At 51.4% G+C, this 15739-nt stretch overlaps 1 protein-coding gene across 2 annotated transcripts; it reads left to right on the top strand.

Annotated features, from left to right (window-relative positions):
• The first annotated feature begins 453 nt into the window (after positions 1 to 453).
• LOC116807594 (uncharacterized) lies at positions 454 to 4730 on the top strand. 2 transcript variants are annotated; one of them, XM_072920425.1, is made up of 5 exons: positions 454 to 538; positions 730 to 1058; positions 1774 to 1849; positions 2269 to 2355; positions 3082 to 4730. In XM_072920425.1, the coding sequence occupies exons 2-5, from the start codon at positions 1001 to 1003 to the stop codon at positions 3527 to 3529; spliced, it is 669 nt and encodes a 222-aa protein (XP_072776526.1). In that variant the 5' UTR covers positions 454 to 538; positions 730 to 1000; the 3' UTR covers positions 3530 to 4730. The 2 variants fall into 2 exon arrangements, with proteins under 2 accessions (XP_072776526.1, XP_072776528.1); XM_072920427.1 differs by lacking the exon at positions 2269 to 2355.
• The last annotated feature ends 11009 nt before the right edge of the window (positions 4731 to 15739 follow it).

The raw sequence follows: 15739 nt of genomic DNA, 5'->3' as shown, positions 1-15739 counted from the left end.
AAAGGGCTTTAGGATAAGGCAAGCTCAGAAAGGTGGGAATGGGAACAGAGAAATGAAATAACTGGTAGAGAAAATGTAAGGCCAAGTATTTTATATCTGCAGGTTGTGCTGGCCTGGGTAAAGCACATCTTGTGAACACTCCCACCCACAGGAGAGCCCAGACCCCTGTGGTGACATTGCCACACTGTCCCTCTGCTCCAGGTGGGCAGCCCTGATGTCAGCCAAGCTCTACGTGCTCATCACTGGCCCGACGGCAGCCGGGTTATCGACATCGAGAACATCAAGGAGCCCCGCAAGCCCTTCCACCTCTGCACTGTGGGGGAGCAGGTCCTGGCCCGCTGCCCTGGATTCAGTGCGCTGTGCTGGGGTGTGGTGGAAAGCATAAGTGGTAAGTGACACCCCCCTGGCCTGGGTTTGCAATTTGGGGCTGCTCAGGAGCAGAAGGAGTTTAGTACTGAAAGATCTTCTCTTCCTACAGAGCACAAAGGTATTTTGGAGAAGAAGCTGCTGGAAGATCGACAGCTCCTGGAGAAGTTAAGTGAGTAAGGGCTTTTGAAAATTGCACCTTTCAACTTCCATGGAGCTTTTTGGGTGGGAGGATGCTGAGCATGTTGTAGTCCCATCATAAATTTCACATCATTGCAATCAGTGTACAAAGCACTGAGTGGGAGTGGAAGACAGACACGCTGCTGTCCCATTGCTCATCCTGAGTATCTCCCTTCCTTTCAGAAGAAGAACCAGCTGTCCACAGCATGATGCCATCCCCACCAAAAAAATCCAGGAAAACCTTTCCAAAATGGACCTCAGGGAATGCATCCAGGAAATACCCCAGTGACAGGAACTCTCCTGCAAAGCCACTGCTGAGGGTGGCTGAGGCCAGCAGCTCCTCCATCAAGGACAGGCGTGTCCTGGGAAGCGTGGCAGGGAGTCCCTGCTCACTGGCAGCTCCCCCCACCCAGCCAGTGCCTTCACACCTCCATCCACCTTCATCACCACGGCCATGCCAGGGCCAGGGACTTCCCAGAGTGAAGAGGACAGGGCTGGCCCAGCTGCCAGAGGTAACCTTGGGTTCTGGCTCTGCTGCCTGGTCCTGAGTGACAGGGTGGGATGGGGACTTGCAGAGCAGTCAGAAAACCTCTGCTTTGCTCCAGGGCTGTATGGGTTTGTCTCAGGGCTACAGAGGTTAGAGATGGCATTTCCTGGTCCTTTCCACCTGGGAGATCTGTTCCAGGAGGGCTGTCTAAAGGGAGATGCCTGTATGTAGGGTATGGTCTCTGCTCTGTCAGGCACCAGCTGTTTCCTGGGCTAGCAGTTCTCTCCCCCCAAGCCAAAAGACAATCTGAATGAATGAATGCCTGAATAACTGAAATTCCCAAAAGCCCTGTGTCTCCATTAGTCAAACCTTCTCAGATTTGCCTATTTCCCTATTTTTCCACCCACTACTGCACCCATGAAATGCACTTATGAAAATGTGCTAGTGTCTTATTTACCTGCTGACTAACAGCAGCATCCAGAGATGATTTGGCTCTACTTGCCTTGCCCCCACCATATCATTTGCACTTAGAACAGAAGCCCTTGAGATGCCACTTTTTTCTAATAACAAATCCCCATTGATCAGTCCTGGAAAGCCTGTCTGGATCACTGCTATGCAAATGGAATAAGGTGTTGCCATGCAATCTAGCAGGGGTGCTTAGATAATATGTTCTGGAGACAGAGGGGTTCAGGAACTTTTCAACAGCTGATTTTTCAGCTTGTCTCTCACCCTTGCTGCAGATTATGTTGCCCTTCCAATGAAGAGGAAGCCAGATGGCATCTTGTCCCCGTGCCAACAGCAGATCTGTCTGAACAGGTAACACCTGAAAGCACAATAAAGAGCCTGAATGTTTCACACCACACATATTGATTTCTGTCCACACTGTCTCCATTCTCTGGCAGTGCTTGCTTTGAGTAGATGCTCATGGAGGTTAAACCCAAAGCACAGAAGATAACAGAAGTTTGTGTGGGCACACACAGCAAGAAATGAGCCTGTGCTCTGATTCCATGGCGGGTCAGTGGGAGGTCCCCCATATCTGTGTGCCAGGGGGATGCAGAGGAGTTTGTGCACATTGAGAACCCTTCATGTTCCCTCTCAGTCTGTTTCATTCTTGTTGCAAATGAAACCAGAATTGACTTTGCTTTGAATTCCAGATAATTCTCCTCAGGAATGAATTTGAATGTGAGCACAAAGCTGTTTGTGGCAGTGCTGTTTAACTTGCTTGTTTCTTCCAGCCGTGAGGAGCGCAAGATTGATGCTTTGCAAGAGATGGATGGCTTTGAAAGGGCTCACAAAAATGTCAGTCCTGGTGAGATGGAAAGGTAATTAGCAAAAGAAGGCACTTGTTCCTAACTGTGTTCTCCTTCTCACTACAAAAGTGAGCAGTGAGATCACAGATGGGTGACAAAGTGGGGCAATTTTAAACTCCAAAGTTGCTGAGTCTCTTTACAATCAAGCCAGGTGTTTCTGATTGTAGGGCTTAGATTTAGAGATGCAAGAAGGCTCTAAAACAGTGCAGAAACTACAAAGCTCTAGCCTATAACAATCAAAACATGGTTGTGTGTTCCTTGTCTTACTGCTCATTACTTTGATGACCAGTATCCAGTGATAAAATGATGCTAGGGACGGTTTTCTTGCCAAGAAATGGGTACCAAAAAAATTCAAGTTATGGTTCTTGCATTGTCATTTCCCACAAGTCTGTTGTTTAATACCACACATATATGTGTCCTGGGACTTGCAAGACAGGCTTTATGTCTTTCCTTACAAATAAGAAGAAAACTGAGCATCAAAGTCTCCATGTATGCATGCCAAGGGGGAGTTGAGGGTTAAACTGAACATTCCTGAGAACTGAAAAGTCCAGATCATGTCACTTTTCTCTCCTGCCTTACTCCTCACCCAGGAATAGCTGGAAGGGCTGATAGTCTGTCAGAGGAGTTGTCCTGCCCTGCTGGCAGAAGGCATCTAATCACTGCTTGGGTGGAGGAGTGACATCCAGAGTGAGGACATGGTGTCTTCTTGCCTTTGCACAAGCGACTTTAATTTTTCAGGGTGGAGAAGATGGAGCAGCTGGAAAGGATGGTGTTGGACCTCCAACAGGACGTCCTCTCTCTGAAGAAGAAGGTGCAGAGGCTGGAATCCCTGTCCTTCCAGGAGGAGCCCCACCAACAGCCGTGTGAGGTGGTGGAGCTCTTCAACGGCTACGCCAAGGAGCAGCTCAAAGAGACCATCAGGTTTGACCAGAAAATCAGCACAGCCTGCAAGACTCTGCTCTACAAACTCTTCACCTCCGACTACATCCAGAGCCACTCCATCACAGGGCGCAGGGGCAACACCTTCCGGGAGGCCAAGCCCATGATGGACGAACGCTGCATCAAAATCATCCGGGTGCTGCTGAAGCAGAAGTTTGGGGATCACCTCAGTGACACCGTGATCACAGAGAAGATCCAGAACGTGCAGAAAGCCCTGAGGCAGAAGTTTAAGACAGAATGTCTCTGAGGAGTGGAGAATTTGGTGTCTCCTCCTGCCATTCCGTGTGTGTCCCTGAGCAACCTTCCCAGGAGAGATGAGCCGAGCAGCTGCTGCTCAGTAGATTTCCCCCAGGGAGCCAGCCCAAGTAAACCACGTGCTGAACACAGCTCAAACACTGCCAAACCTCTGCCCCCATTAACTGAGCAGGAACTGGGCCCAGCTTGGCTCGGTTTTTGCACTCTACAAGTTCCTTCCCATCCAGTCTGTCTGAGAACCTCACTGTGGGTGCATGGAATCACCTCTACGACTCTGATGGTGCTCAAAGGCTTCAGGGCTCCATTTGAGTCCAAGAATGGGTCAGAAAGGTAGCCTTGTTCCACACTGCAGAAATGCTGGCTTTGGGATGGGGAATCCAGCTGCAGACAGCCTGTGTCACCCAATGTAGCTTCTCTCTCTGCCTCTGGTTGCCTCATTCTGCCTGTGGGACAATATTTACTCTTTCCTCACAGTGAATGTTTTATTTCCATCACTAAAGAAAGGCAGATTCATTAAAATGACACCTTAAAAAATTCAGAAAAAGATATCTTGATTTTTTTCTGCCTATTTGAATGTAGCTATAGGGAGGAGTTGTCTTCCCTAACAAAAGCCTGCTGAACAAGAGAAAGGGTCACCCATGAAAGTTACATTAATTTTCCTTTCTAGATCAGATTATTTCCATACAAGAAAAATCCCCTACATTTTTATGACACAAGAGTGAGGGATGGAGGACAAAATATGGCCCAACTTTGCTTCAAAGACACACATATTGTGGACACTGTCAGTGTTATTTAAATACAGTATTTTTATCGTAGATAAGAAATGCCGAGTACAACCAGACACTTTGCTGAGGGACTACAGAGAAGGTCTAGAAAGACACATCTTTTCCTAAATAATTCAGAGCTGGAGTGGGGGTGGGTTAAAATTGTTCTAAGCATGAAAAGAATGAGATGCTGACACCAGTCCAGCACTTAACAGAAGTGTTGCAAAATACCAAACATTCCCTTTTACAGAGGCTTCTCTGACAAGGAATTGGTTTTCTCAGCTTAATTTTTAAATTATTCAGGAAAAGAAATGCCAGTGGGTTTGCATTAATCAAAACATTTGGTTTAATTTATATGTTTTGTTGTGTTTTCAAGTATTTAATTTCTTCACAGTTACATGAGAAATAATAATGCAAAATAAATGTATTGGAGAAACAAGGAGCTCTTTTGAAAGGGGGGGGGGTGGGTGGGGGGGGAAAGAAAGGTGTTATTCTCAGAATTTTCCTCCCCCTTCAGCCTTTATTTTTGAGCTCATCCATTAAAGTGGAGTTAATGCTGTGATGTATTTTGATTTTGGAGGGAGATAGGCTTGCCAATGTTTCTAGCACTATTTTCATCAGATGTTTTTAACAGTCATGTTAAATTGCAGAAGTAACAACTAAAGATATTCCTTTTGTTTTCCCAATGCAATGCTTTTCCTAACTATTGTGCAAACACATTGGTGATGATTTCTGCTTTGTAGGGAGCTTGGCCTGAGCAGCAGCTGGAGCACGTCTGCTGTGGTCACTTAGAGCCCAGAGTGCAGCTAGTCCTGGAAAATACACTGAAACTGAGCAGAACTGCCCCAAAACCTCCTCAGTGCAGAAACACACCAGCCCTGCCGGAAACCTGGGACCTTCCCACCGCAGGCCTTAGGCTGGAATCACTGCTCAGGGTGATGTTTTGAATGTTAACTTATCAGAGAGAAGATTGAGGAGGCACAACCTTGTCCTGCAGAACCTTGTTCCACCCCCTGCCATGGGCAGGGACACCTTCCACTGTCCCAGGTTCCTCCAAGCCCTGCCTAGCCTGGCCTTGGACACTTCCAGGGATGGGGCAGCTTCTCTGGGCACCCTGTGCCAGTGTCTCTCTCAATCTCTCCTCTCAATGTTCATCACATTCCTCCCCAAGCTGCAGCCTGGAAAGCCAGCTCACAAATGTTATTTATTAAAGTAAGTGCTGCTGCTGTCCTCCCCCGCTGAGCCCCCTGTGATGAGCTGCAGATCATTACTGTGAGCGAAGGGGGGAACAAAGAGCCAGGGAATGGACGTGCTGCGGGGTGCCACGGCTCCCAAAATGCGCCGCTCTAATCATCTCCCCTAGAAACTGATGAGCTGGGTGACCTTTCTGCTTGAAAAACCCTTCGGTGGCTCCCTCAGAGGTAACTTCCCAGCCTAACACACTTGCTGGCATTCAGGAGTGCTCCTGGTAAGTGGCTGATGGATGCTCTGCGTCTCCGTGGGCAGCACAGCCACAGCAGTAATGAGCCAGCGCTCCAATGGGCGCTTCTCGGCTATAAAAGTTGTCCTCAGATATTCTCAAAGGCTTTGATATGGCAGAGAGGATTGAAGAACGGCAACGCAGGCGGCTTTTCATCAAACTTCATTTTTTAAAGTATTTGTGAGCCGGAGGCAGCGTTTGCAGGCTAATTGGGAGCACGGGCAGCCGTCGGCGATCAAACGTCAGCGCGAGGATTCCGATGCTCTCACCTCCCTGAACTCTCCAGCTCTGGCTAATCAGCCTCCAGAGGGAGGATCACACAGCACTGGCATGTGGCATTCCCCAGGGGATGCGGGGGTCAGGGTAGATAGAGGAGGAGGTGGAAGGTTTGTGCCAGAACCACTTCACTCGGGGATGTTCAAAGCCTGTGTCTCTAAGTGATGAAGGGCAGCTCAGTTGAATAGAATTAACTTCCCAGTTTAAATGAATTACCAGGAAAAAGTGGTCAGCACTTGCTGTTGAGATTAATTTCTCTGCTGAATCTGCAGCATCTTGTTAAAAATGATGCTCCTGCTCAGCTTCTGGGGTGAGGTGGGTGCAGGAGGGTGTGGACAGCAAAAATGAGGGTCAAAATGCAGGGGAGGTCTCCAGGGAGGTTTTGCATTTGGTTCAAAATCAAGAGAAACGGTGCTTGTCAACATTTGCAGAAGCAGGATGGGAGTGGAGCATCCAGACCTCTCTCCCTCCAGGACAAGCTGGAGCAGCAGGGCTGTCCTCAAGTTGGGTTTAACCAAGGTGTGCAGGGACCTCAATGGGCTGTGGGGCTCTCTGAGAGCCATTGGTCCCCAGTACCCCAAAACTGCAATGGGGCCCTGCCACACTCCCCACCAGCTGGTCACACCTCTGTTGTTTCCTTAGGAACCAGCTGAAAGCTGCATGTTACTCACTGGCAGCAATACACAGGTTTTCAGGGAAAGATGGGAACCTTTCCAGCCTGCTCTGTATCAACCTTTACGTTTTAAGCTGGGCCAACACAAGGCTTCTCATGAGGCTTTCCTTTTTATGAAATTTCATAAAAATCATAGAATTGTTTGAGTTGGAAGGGACCACTAAAGGTCCTCTAGTTTCAACGCCCTGGAATGAGCAGGAACATCATCAACTAGATCAGGTTGTTTAAAGTCTCATCCAACCTGACTGTGGCTGTTTCCAAGAATGGTGCATCAACAGCTACTCTGGACAGCCTATGTCAGTGTTTTAAAAGAAAAAAAATTCCAGTTGTAGAGGTGCTGCTGGCAGCATGATTTTTTTGTGGGGAAAAAAGCCTGGCCCAAACAAGAGAGAAATTCTTTGGTGTTTAACCCCATCGATTTAGAATTAATTTCCTTGACCCTGCCAGGGGGTTCCATGTTCAGTACAGGCAGATTTCAATTTTCCCATTATGTGGCCTGTAGGAAACACTCACTGCTGAGTTTCTCAATGCCTGCACTGTGTGCATCCCCCAGAAACCAAAACACATTCACTTAATGACATGCAGACTGTGAGTATCAGATAAAGGAATGATGTTAAAATGGAGCTAAATCCCTCCCTGGGTTTTAATTGAGGCTTACAAAGCCTGGCTGCCTTTCTGTGAGCCCCAGACAGCCATCACTGAGCCTGCCTGGTGCTCCAATCTGGTTGGATGCACTTGGAAAAATCCTCTGTGCAGGAGGAGTGGGGCAGTGGGTGGTGGAAGTGTCTTTGGTTTGATATCCTCCACCAGGCACCTGCAAGGACAGGGAGGTTTCAGCTGGGGGATGAAAGAAATGCCAGAAGGACAGACCTTGGCCTGCATGAGCTTGGAGTCGTTTGTAATTTCCTACTGTCACCCACACACAAATACTTTGTGTCACAGAGTTGTTGTTCTGGTAAGTCTTTGTCTTGTTTGGTTTCAAAAAGCCAGTAAAAATAAAACAACCCACATAGAGTGTGGTCCCAGAGCTATAACCAGACAATATTTTTATAAAAGTAAGTTTTTATATCATTTTACTTTCTTCTTGAAATCATATCTGGTTTTGCTTTTGGTTTCTTGTGGTGTTTTTTTGTTTTTTTGGTTTCTTTTTTGAGAGTCCATTCTCATGCCTGAGAGGTGTGGAAATACATCAGATTTTGTACTTAGAGCAGGCATTTATGTCTCTACCTCACTCATATATTCATTACACTTTAACCAATATTTCTCTGTCTGCAGTACTTGATTACATTATTCCTACTCATAGAAATAATAAGAATTAATAGTGGTAATTAAAACCCTACCATACTTATAGCAGGTTTGCATGGACAGGTTTTGGTAAGAGAGGGGCTCTAGGAGCACCTTCTGTGAGAGCAGCTGCTCCTCCATGTCCCACAGAGTCAATCCCAGCCGGCTCCAGGACAGACCGGCTGCCAGCCAAGGCTGACCCAGTTAGAAATGGTGGTAATGCCTTTGGGATAAGAGATTTAAGAAAATGGGTGATCCTGGAGCTGTGACTGTGAGCAGGGAGGAGCAGGGTGAGGACATGTGAGAGGAGCAGCTCTGCACACCCCAGGGCAGGGCAGGGCAGGGCAGGGCAGGGCAGGGCAGGGCAGGGCAGGGCAGGGCAGGGCAGGGCAGGAGGGGCAGGAGCTGCTCCAGCTGCTGGAGCTGATTGCCCTGAGATTCCCTGGGCAGTCCCTGGTGAGGCAGCTGGGCCCTGCAGCCCATGGAGGGCACGGAGGGCAGAGATGCACCTGCAGCGCCTGCAGGAGCCCGTGCCGGAGCAGGGGGATGCCTGAGCGGAGGCTGCGACCCCGTGAGAAACCTGTGCTGGAGCAGGGACCTGGCAGGGACCTGCAAACCCCTGGAGAGGAGCCCACGCTGGAGCAGGGCCCTGCCAGGACCTGTGAGCCCATGGAAGAGCGAGCCACGCTGCAGCAGTTTGTGGAGAACTGCTGTCCGTGGGATGAACTCACCGTGGAGAAGTTCATGGAGAAGTGTCTCCAGGAGGGACCCCTGGCACAGCAGGGAACGACTCCTCTCCCCGAGCAGCAGGAGAAACAACAGGGGATGAACTGACCTGAGCCCCCATTCCCTGTCTCCCTGCACCCACTGGGGGGGAGGTAGAGCTGGGAAGGAGGGAGGGAAGGGCAGAAGGAGTTTTTAAAGCTTTGTTTTACTTCTCACTGTCCTGCCCTGATCCAGATAGCAATAAATTCCATTAATATCTCTAATTCTGAAAATGGTCTGCCCATGATGGCATTTGCTGAGTGATCTGTCCCAGTCCTTAGCTCAACCCATGAAGCCTTCATTCTGTTTTCTCTCTCCTGTCCATCTCTGGAGGGGAGTCAGAGAGCAGCTTTGGTGGGTGCCTGACATCCATCCAGGGTGAACAGACAACACTTCCTTTCCTTCATTCTTTCTTTCCAGAGGTCACTGTGAAGGAGTTGGGTGGGGCTTTGATGGAGGGAGTGAAGGTGGTGGGGAGTGATGGGGACAGGAGCCACAGGGATGTGGGACAGGCACCAGAGGGGCCTGGGCAGCTGTCAGGGGGCACAGCCTGTCCCCCTGGCCCAGCAGCAGGGGACAGGGGGCATGGCCTGTCCCCCTGGCCCAGCAGCAGGGGACAGGGGGCACGGCCTGTCCCCCTGGCCCAGCAGCAGCCCCGTGCCCTGCCCAAGGTGCCCCAGAGGCAGGGGGAGACCCCAGTCCCGGGGCAGCGTTTCTGCCCCGTCCCCTGTCCAGCCCAGCCTGCCCCATGTGCGCAGTGACCGCTGGCACGGGCTGCACTGGACACTGTGACCTGCTGGGGACACTGAGAGCTGCCCCGCTGTGACACTGCCCTTGGGATTTCACAGGCACCAAACAAACCCCAGCCAGCACCGCCCCTTGTCATGTCCCAGGCACCAGGGCACATCCCATCCCTGTTCCTGGAGATGTCCAAAGCACCGGAACACATCCCAGCCCTGCTCCTGGTGATGTTCCAGGCACCAGGGCACATCCCAGCCCCGCTCCTGGTGATGTCCCAGGCACCAGGGCACATCCCAGCCCCACTCCTGGTGATGTCCCAGGCACCAGGGAACATCCCAGCCCCGCTCCTGGTGATGTCCCAGGTACCAGGGCACATCCCAACCCCGCTCCTGGTGATGTCCCAGGTACCAGGGCACATCCCAGCTCCACTCCTGGTGATGTCCCAGGCACCAGGGCACATCCCAGCCCCGCTCCTGGTGATGTCCCAGGTACCAGGGCACATCCCAGCCCCGCTCCTGGTGATGTCCCACGCCCTACGAGTGTCCCAGGTGTGGGAAGAGCTCATCACACAGATCAGCCTTGACCCAAAACCAGCAGAGGCACCACGAAGGGCGGCCCTGCGAGTGCCCCAGTGTGGGAAGAGCTCCATGCGCTGCTCCAGCTCCATCCCCCACGGGAGGATCCGTGCTGGATGATCCCCAGTGAGCCCCGGTGGGCAGACCCCCGGTGACCCGTGGTGCTGCTGATCCATGATGGGAAGACACCTGGCTGGGGGCTCCACATCCTCCTGGCCCCCCTGGCCTGGATTATCTTTTCATTTCTCTTTGCTCTTTCAAAACTCTAAAAAGCAGGTAAAAATAAAGATGTTGAGCTAAGACAAGGATGGGGACATGGGGGTGGTTCTTGCAGGGGATGTGGGGGATGCTGGGTTTGAGGGACTTGAGGGTTCCTGGGAGGGACCTGGGAGTTGCTCAGGGTTTTGGGCACCCCAGGCTGAGCGGCTCCAGTTGCACTGGGAGACCCTGGTGGAGGTTCTGGGCAGCTGGTCAAGGAACCCCTGCCCTGGAACTGTCCCCATGTGTCCCCATCCCATAGCCCAGTCCCCCTGCAGTGGCTGCCCCATTCCTTACTCCCCTTCCATACTCCCCTTGCCCCTGCCTGTTCTCATGTCCCCCCTATTCCGTTCCCATCCTGCTCCCATTCCAATCCGGACCCCATTCTCGATCCCTGTACCGTATTCCCTGTCCCTGTCCCCATTCCCAGTCCTATTCCCTGTCCCCATTCCCGATCCCTGTCCCCATTCCCTGTCTCTATCACCACTCCCAGTCCCTGTCCCCATTCCCATTCCCCATTCCCTGTCCCCATTCCCATTCCCTGTCCCCATTCCCGGTGAGACATTAATTTGGAAGAATTAAGAATTTTAGGAAGTTAAGATGATAGTTAAATTAGATGTTGCTGACTTAGTGGAAGTAGATAAATAGGCTTTGTTCATAGTTAACAGTAGCTGGATCTTAGATAAGATATCCAGGATCTATTAACTCATTGCTTCTGAGCTTTATGTTTGGGTAGCTGTGCTTATCATGAGAAACAGAATGTGACAAAGAGATTTCAGGGACACAAAAGCAGTTGTAGACTCCCCATACTTTAGGAATCCATTAAGCACAGGAAAACGACAAGGATTCATTTGTCACGTGTGCATGGGAAAGGCAGAAAGGTCAGAATGAGGAAGACTTATTTTACTTCTTCATTTTGGAGGCCCCTCCCCAAAATGGACCCCCGACTCATTTCAGGGAACAGAACTACACATGCTTAATAGCCTTTCTGCCAATTAGCATATGAAGCGGAGCAGAGGAAGTGACAGGATATGAATATGCATTCATATTTTGTGTATTCAAGACTTCTGTCAATAAAAAAGCTTTGTAACACTTGTGATTTTTGCAGTGTGCATTAGGGAATTATCCCATGTACTGCCCAGCTGTCTCAATAAACATACACTTTCTAACTTTAAACTCTTAGAGAGTTTTTGTCCATCTCAGTTGGATATTGATATTGGATCGATATTCATATTTTAGTAAATCATTATCGTAAAGAAGTCCTAGTATATGTATTAACATGTATTTTCTTAATATTCTAGTAATTATTCTTGCATTGCTTCAAGATATAAGTTAACTTTGCATAAGTTAATAGTATTCAAAATCCATGTTCTGTTCCTATTATTATTTATTATACAAAGAAAAAAGGGGAAAGGGGTTGGATTGAGGGTACACCCTCCTCCCCTCTGAGTCTGTTCTCATGTTTTACAATAAATCCTACAACAGTACAATACTGCTGCCTAAAATATGGACACTGGAAACCACAGACAGCATTACAAATGATCACCTGCCTCATGGACAAGAAGGACTTGATTTGTTTACAAATTATTTCTCATGTTTACAAACAGTTTTTCTGTTTACAGACTGTTTTCTGGGAGTTTGTTTTTTCTCCAAGGGATCAAGTGCTTGAAGGTTGTTTTTTAAAATTGGATTTTTCTCTGAGGGTTAAATGGGCTCAGGGTTAAATAGCTTTCTGCTTTTAGAGATAAGTTCAATTTGTAACCGAGAAGCATTATGCCTGTGGCCTGAGTTCTCCCCTAACAGTGCCTGGAGGGGAATGCTGCAACTCCAGTGTAAATTAGATGCACGCTGTCCTCTGTCACCATGTTTGCAAAGGGCCCTTGCAGATGGGTGACAGAGAACAATACACAGAATTTTATAAAGAAAGGTGAGGTTATCATGATTGACAGGGCTCTTGACCAATCAAATATCTCCCAAAACTGCAGGCACCTCACAGGCCAGAACCTGAAGGGGCGTGGAGCTCAAACCAATGAGAGCTTCCAGGCCTGGTCTTTCAAATGCTCTGTATGAGGGGGGGCTTGGGAAATAAAATCTCTCTGTTGCCCCATGAACTCGGGAGGAGCAGTCTTTGTCTCCTGTGCCCTCGCTGCCCCACCAGACCAAAGAGATGTTCACCAGGGCCCTCCCTGTTTGTGGCCGTCCAGTGCCGAGCTGAGCAGGCAGCCAGTTGTGTTTGCACGTGAGCTGCCACAGGAAGACACACAGCAGCTGGAGATTTGAATAGCAGGGCTTGGGCCAATTCTTTTTCTTTTCGAATGCAAGAAAGACGCAAAAGCACAAGGAAACATGACAGTGTTTCGGTGGATTCTCTTTGTCCTGTGAAGTTGAGTAGCTGTTGGTGTTTCGGTGCTGCTGCTAATCCCTTCCATGAAAGAATCATTCCGGGAAGGAGCAACAACATCTGACACGCACCAAGTGTTGCCACCAGTTGCTCCAGGTGCTGCTACCAACAGCCCCTGTAGGACGGAGCACAGCCCCCAGTGCACACCAAAAGCCAGGGAATCTCAGGAAAACGGGAAACTGGACAAGACAAACGCAGATCTGAACCAATGTGGTTAATCAAATGTTCCGTTTATTTGAGATAAGATGGTAGTTTATATAAGCTTCTACATAGTTTACAGAAACAAAGGCACTCTGATTGGTAGGCTAATATTGTTTACCTTTTCCTTAAAGTGGCTTGAGCCTTACACTATAAACGTATACTAATTCACACCCAGACAGCCCAGTGGTCCCCGTCACACCTTAATACTATTTCTATCTATGCCACAAGCTCTGAATTTCTAACTGCGTCAGAGGCTTGAAGGCCTCACAAGGCCCAAATCTGAGGCCTAGACTGGAGTAGCTCAAATCTCATAACTCATGTCCTCTTTCTCTGAAAAATGCTGCAACACACACCAGCTTTGGCTGCCCTCTGGCAGAGAAGCCCTTTTGGGGCACAGGTTTCTGGGGCAGCAGACGGGCACCGGTGCTGCCAGGGCTCGTGGGAACTCTGCTTCGGCGGGGACTGTGCCTCAGCGGCTGCTGTCAGCACTCCCCGGGCCCCAGGGTCAGAGCAGCATTCCTGCCCTGGCCCACACGTTCCTGGTCTGTGTCACACGGCCGTGCTTAGGATGGCCACCATGTGGGACGTGTCCCGAGGAGGCCGTGCCAGCTTCTGTGCAGGGCCCCGTGCCCTTCCCGCCGCGGCTGCGTCGGCAGCCCTGGGGGCTCCTGCTGCTCTGAGCCCGCAGAGCAGGGCAGCGTTTGCTGATGGTCTGAGCCGTTCCTAAAGATCCTGTTGGGCTGTCTGAGACACTTGGGGCAAGGCATTCCTTCCAACCTGGGCCACTCTGGGGGGCTGGGGGTGGCCCCAGGGCAGGTGGCAGTGCATGCAAGGGCCCTTTGTGACACGGTGCAGCATGGTCACCGTGGAATGGAACGGGACAGGGTATCCAAGGGCCCTTTGTGACACGCTGCAGCATGGTCACTGTGGAATGGAATGGGACAGGGTATCCGAGGGCCCTTTGTGACACGCTGCAGCATGGTCACTGTGGAATGGAATGGGACAGGGTATCCGAGGGCCCTTTGTGACATGCTGTGGCATAGGTGTTGGCAGTGACAAGGCCACTCCACAGTGCTCTGTGCACGTGACAGGACAGGACGGAGAGAGCGGTGCTGTGAGGAGCCCTCGCACAGCCACTCGTTCCTTGCTGACCTAGAGCTTTCCCGAGGTATTACTCCTGCAGGTGACCTCGTGGCCAGACCAGAACACTTGGTGACCTCTGGCCTTCCCGAGGCATCTCTTATGCAGCTGCCCTTGAGGGCAGACCGTGGCATTTGCTTTGCACTGTCCTTGACAGGAGTCTCCTGTCCTTGTGGCTGGAGCCCCCAAGACCAGAGTGCAGGACTTGCTGTCCTGTAGCCTTGCCCAGACTTCACTCTGGCAGGTGCCCTCAAGGCATGACTGCAGCACTTGCTGACTCGGACCTTTTCCTTTTCACCTTCTGCAAGTAGCCATGAATCCAGGCAGTGACGCAGAGCACAGACCTGCGAGCGTGCCCAAGCTGGCCTTGGGGAAGGAGGAGAAAGAAGGCCCTGGAGCTGCCCCAGCACAGCAGCCTGAAGAGGTGGAGCAGTTCCAGCCACCACAGAAGGGTGAGTGGCAGAGCTGGGCCACAGGGCTGGTGCCTGCAGCCAGCTTGGCCCCATCCCATCCCATCCCATCCCATCCCATCCCATCCCATCCCATCCCATCCCATCCCATCCCATCCCATCCCATCCCATCCCATCCCATCCCATCCCATTCCCTGGGGCCATGCCCATGGACAGGATGGAATAGGGGCCGGGCAGACACCCCACAGCCGTGCTCCATGCCCTGGGGCGGCGCGGGGCTGTCCCTGCCTGGGCAGCGCAGGGCTGGGCTGTGTTCTCCGGCCTCTCCCGCAGCCCCTCAGCTCGGGCTGCGCTCGCTCTTTGCCAGGTGCAGCCGTGCAGCGCACACGAGAGCAGGAACGCACCCGTGGCCGCTTCCGCAGAACAGCGCAGGTACCTGCAGCCATCCCCACCTGGGCTGGGCCTGCTGGCACTGCTCAGCCCAGCACTGTGCTCAGAGCACTCCATGCAACATCCCGGGCTTCTTGCCCTTCTGCTACAGATGGTTTGCAAATTCATGAGGAGGATTCGGGAGGAAGAGAGCAGCGTCATGGGCGCTGTGGTCAGAGCGTACTCTCCCATCTTCAAAACCAAGACCAGTGCTGCCCTGCTGGATATGCTTGTGGAGGAGGGTCCTTCCAGCCCAAAGCAAGTGAGCAGCCTGTGGCCTGGCTTTTCTCCTCCCAGCAATTGCGTGGCCTCCCAAGCCACGCCTGCTGCTCCCTGGAAGCCTTTGAGGCCATGGCAGTGTGGTGGCAAGGGAAGCACTTCTCTGGGGCAGCTGGGCACATTCCTTCCTCTTGCAGCTTTCCAAGTCTCCCCTGCCTTCTCCAGCTGCCTGCCATGGTGAGGTACATCCTCGTGGCCAATGAGTTTCCTGAGTACAATCTGTACAGGCCCCTCCTGGATCTGACAGAGGCACAGCCCTCTGACGTGGTGATGGCTCTTCTGCGTGTGGCCCCAGTGTGTGACAGGTACGGGGCCCACGTGTCCACAAGGCTCAGCAGCCCTTCAGCCTGTACAGCCTGTCCCAGGTGTCTGACAAACAGAGAATTCCAGGGCCCTCTGGCTGCTCCCTTTGCCAGCCCTGGCCCCTGCCAGCCCCCCAGCGTGCTGCCATGCTTCCCCCCTGCCCCTCAGGGGCCAGTCCCCACAGGGCTGGGCTGCCTGCGTGCTGCCAGTGAGGGGCAGTGGG

The sequence above is a fragment of the Taeniopygia guttata genome, chromosome 31, assembly GCF_048771995.1.
Source record: "Taeniopygia guttata chromosome 31, bTaeGut7.mat, whole genome shotgun sequence".
Lineage (NCBI taxonomy): Eukaryota > Metazoa > Chordata > Aves > Passeriformes > Estrildidae > Taeniopygia > Taeniopygia guttata.
This window is presented reverse-complemented; position numbering and strand designations above follow the sequence as displayed.

Excerpts from the sequence above, each read along its gene's own strand:
- LOC116807594 (XM_072920425.1), top strand. The coding sequence starts at position 1,001 with ATGCCAGGGCCAGGGACTTCCCAGAGTGAAGAGGACAGGGCTGGCCCA. Across the intron at positions 1,850-2,268 it reads CAGCAGATCTGTCTGAACAG|CCGTGAGGAGCGCAAGATTG; the intron begins GTAACACCTGAA and ends TGTTTCTTCCAG. Across the intron at positions 2,356-3,081 it reads AGTCCTGGTGAGATGGAAAG|GGTGGAGAAGATGGAGCAGC; the intron begins GTAATTAGCAAA and ends TTAATTTTTCAG.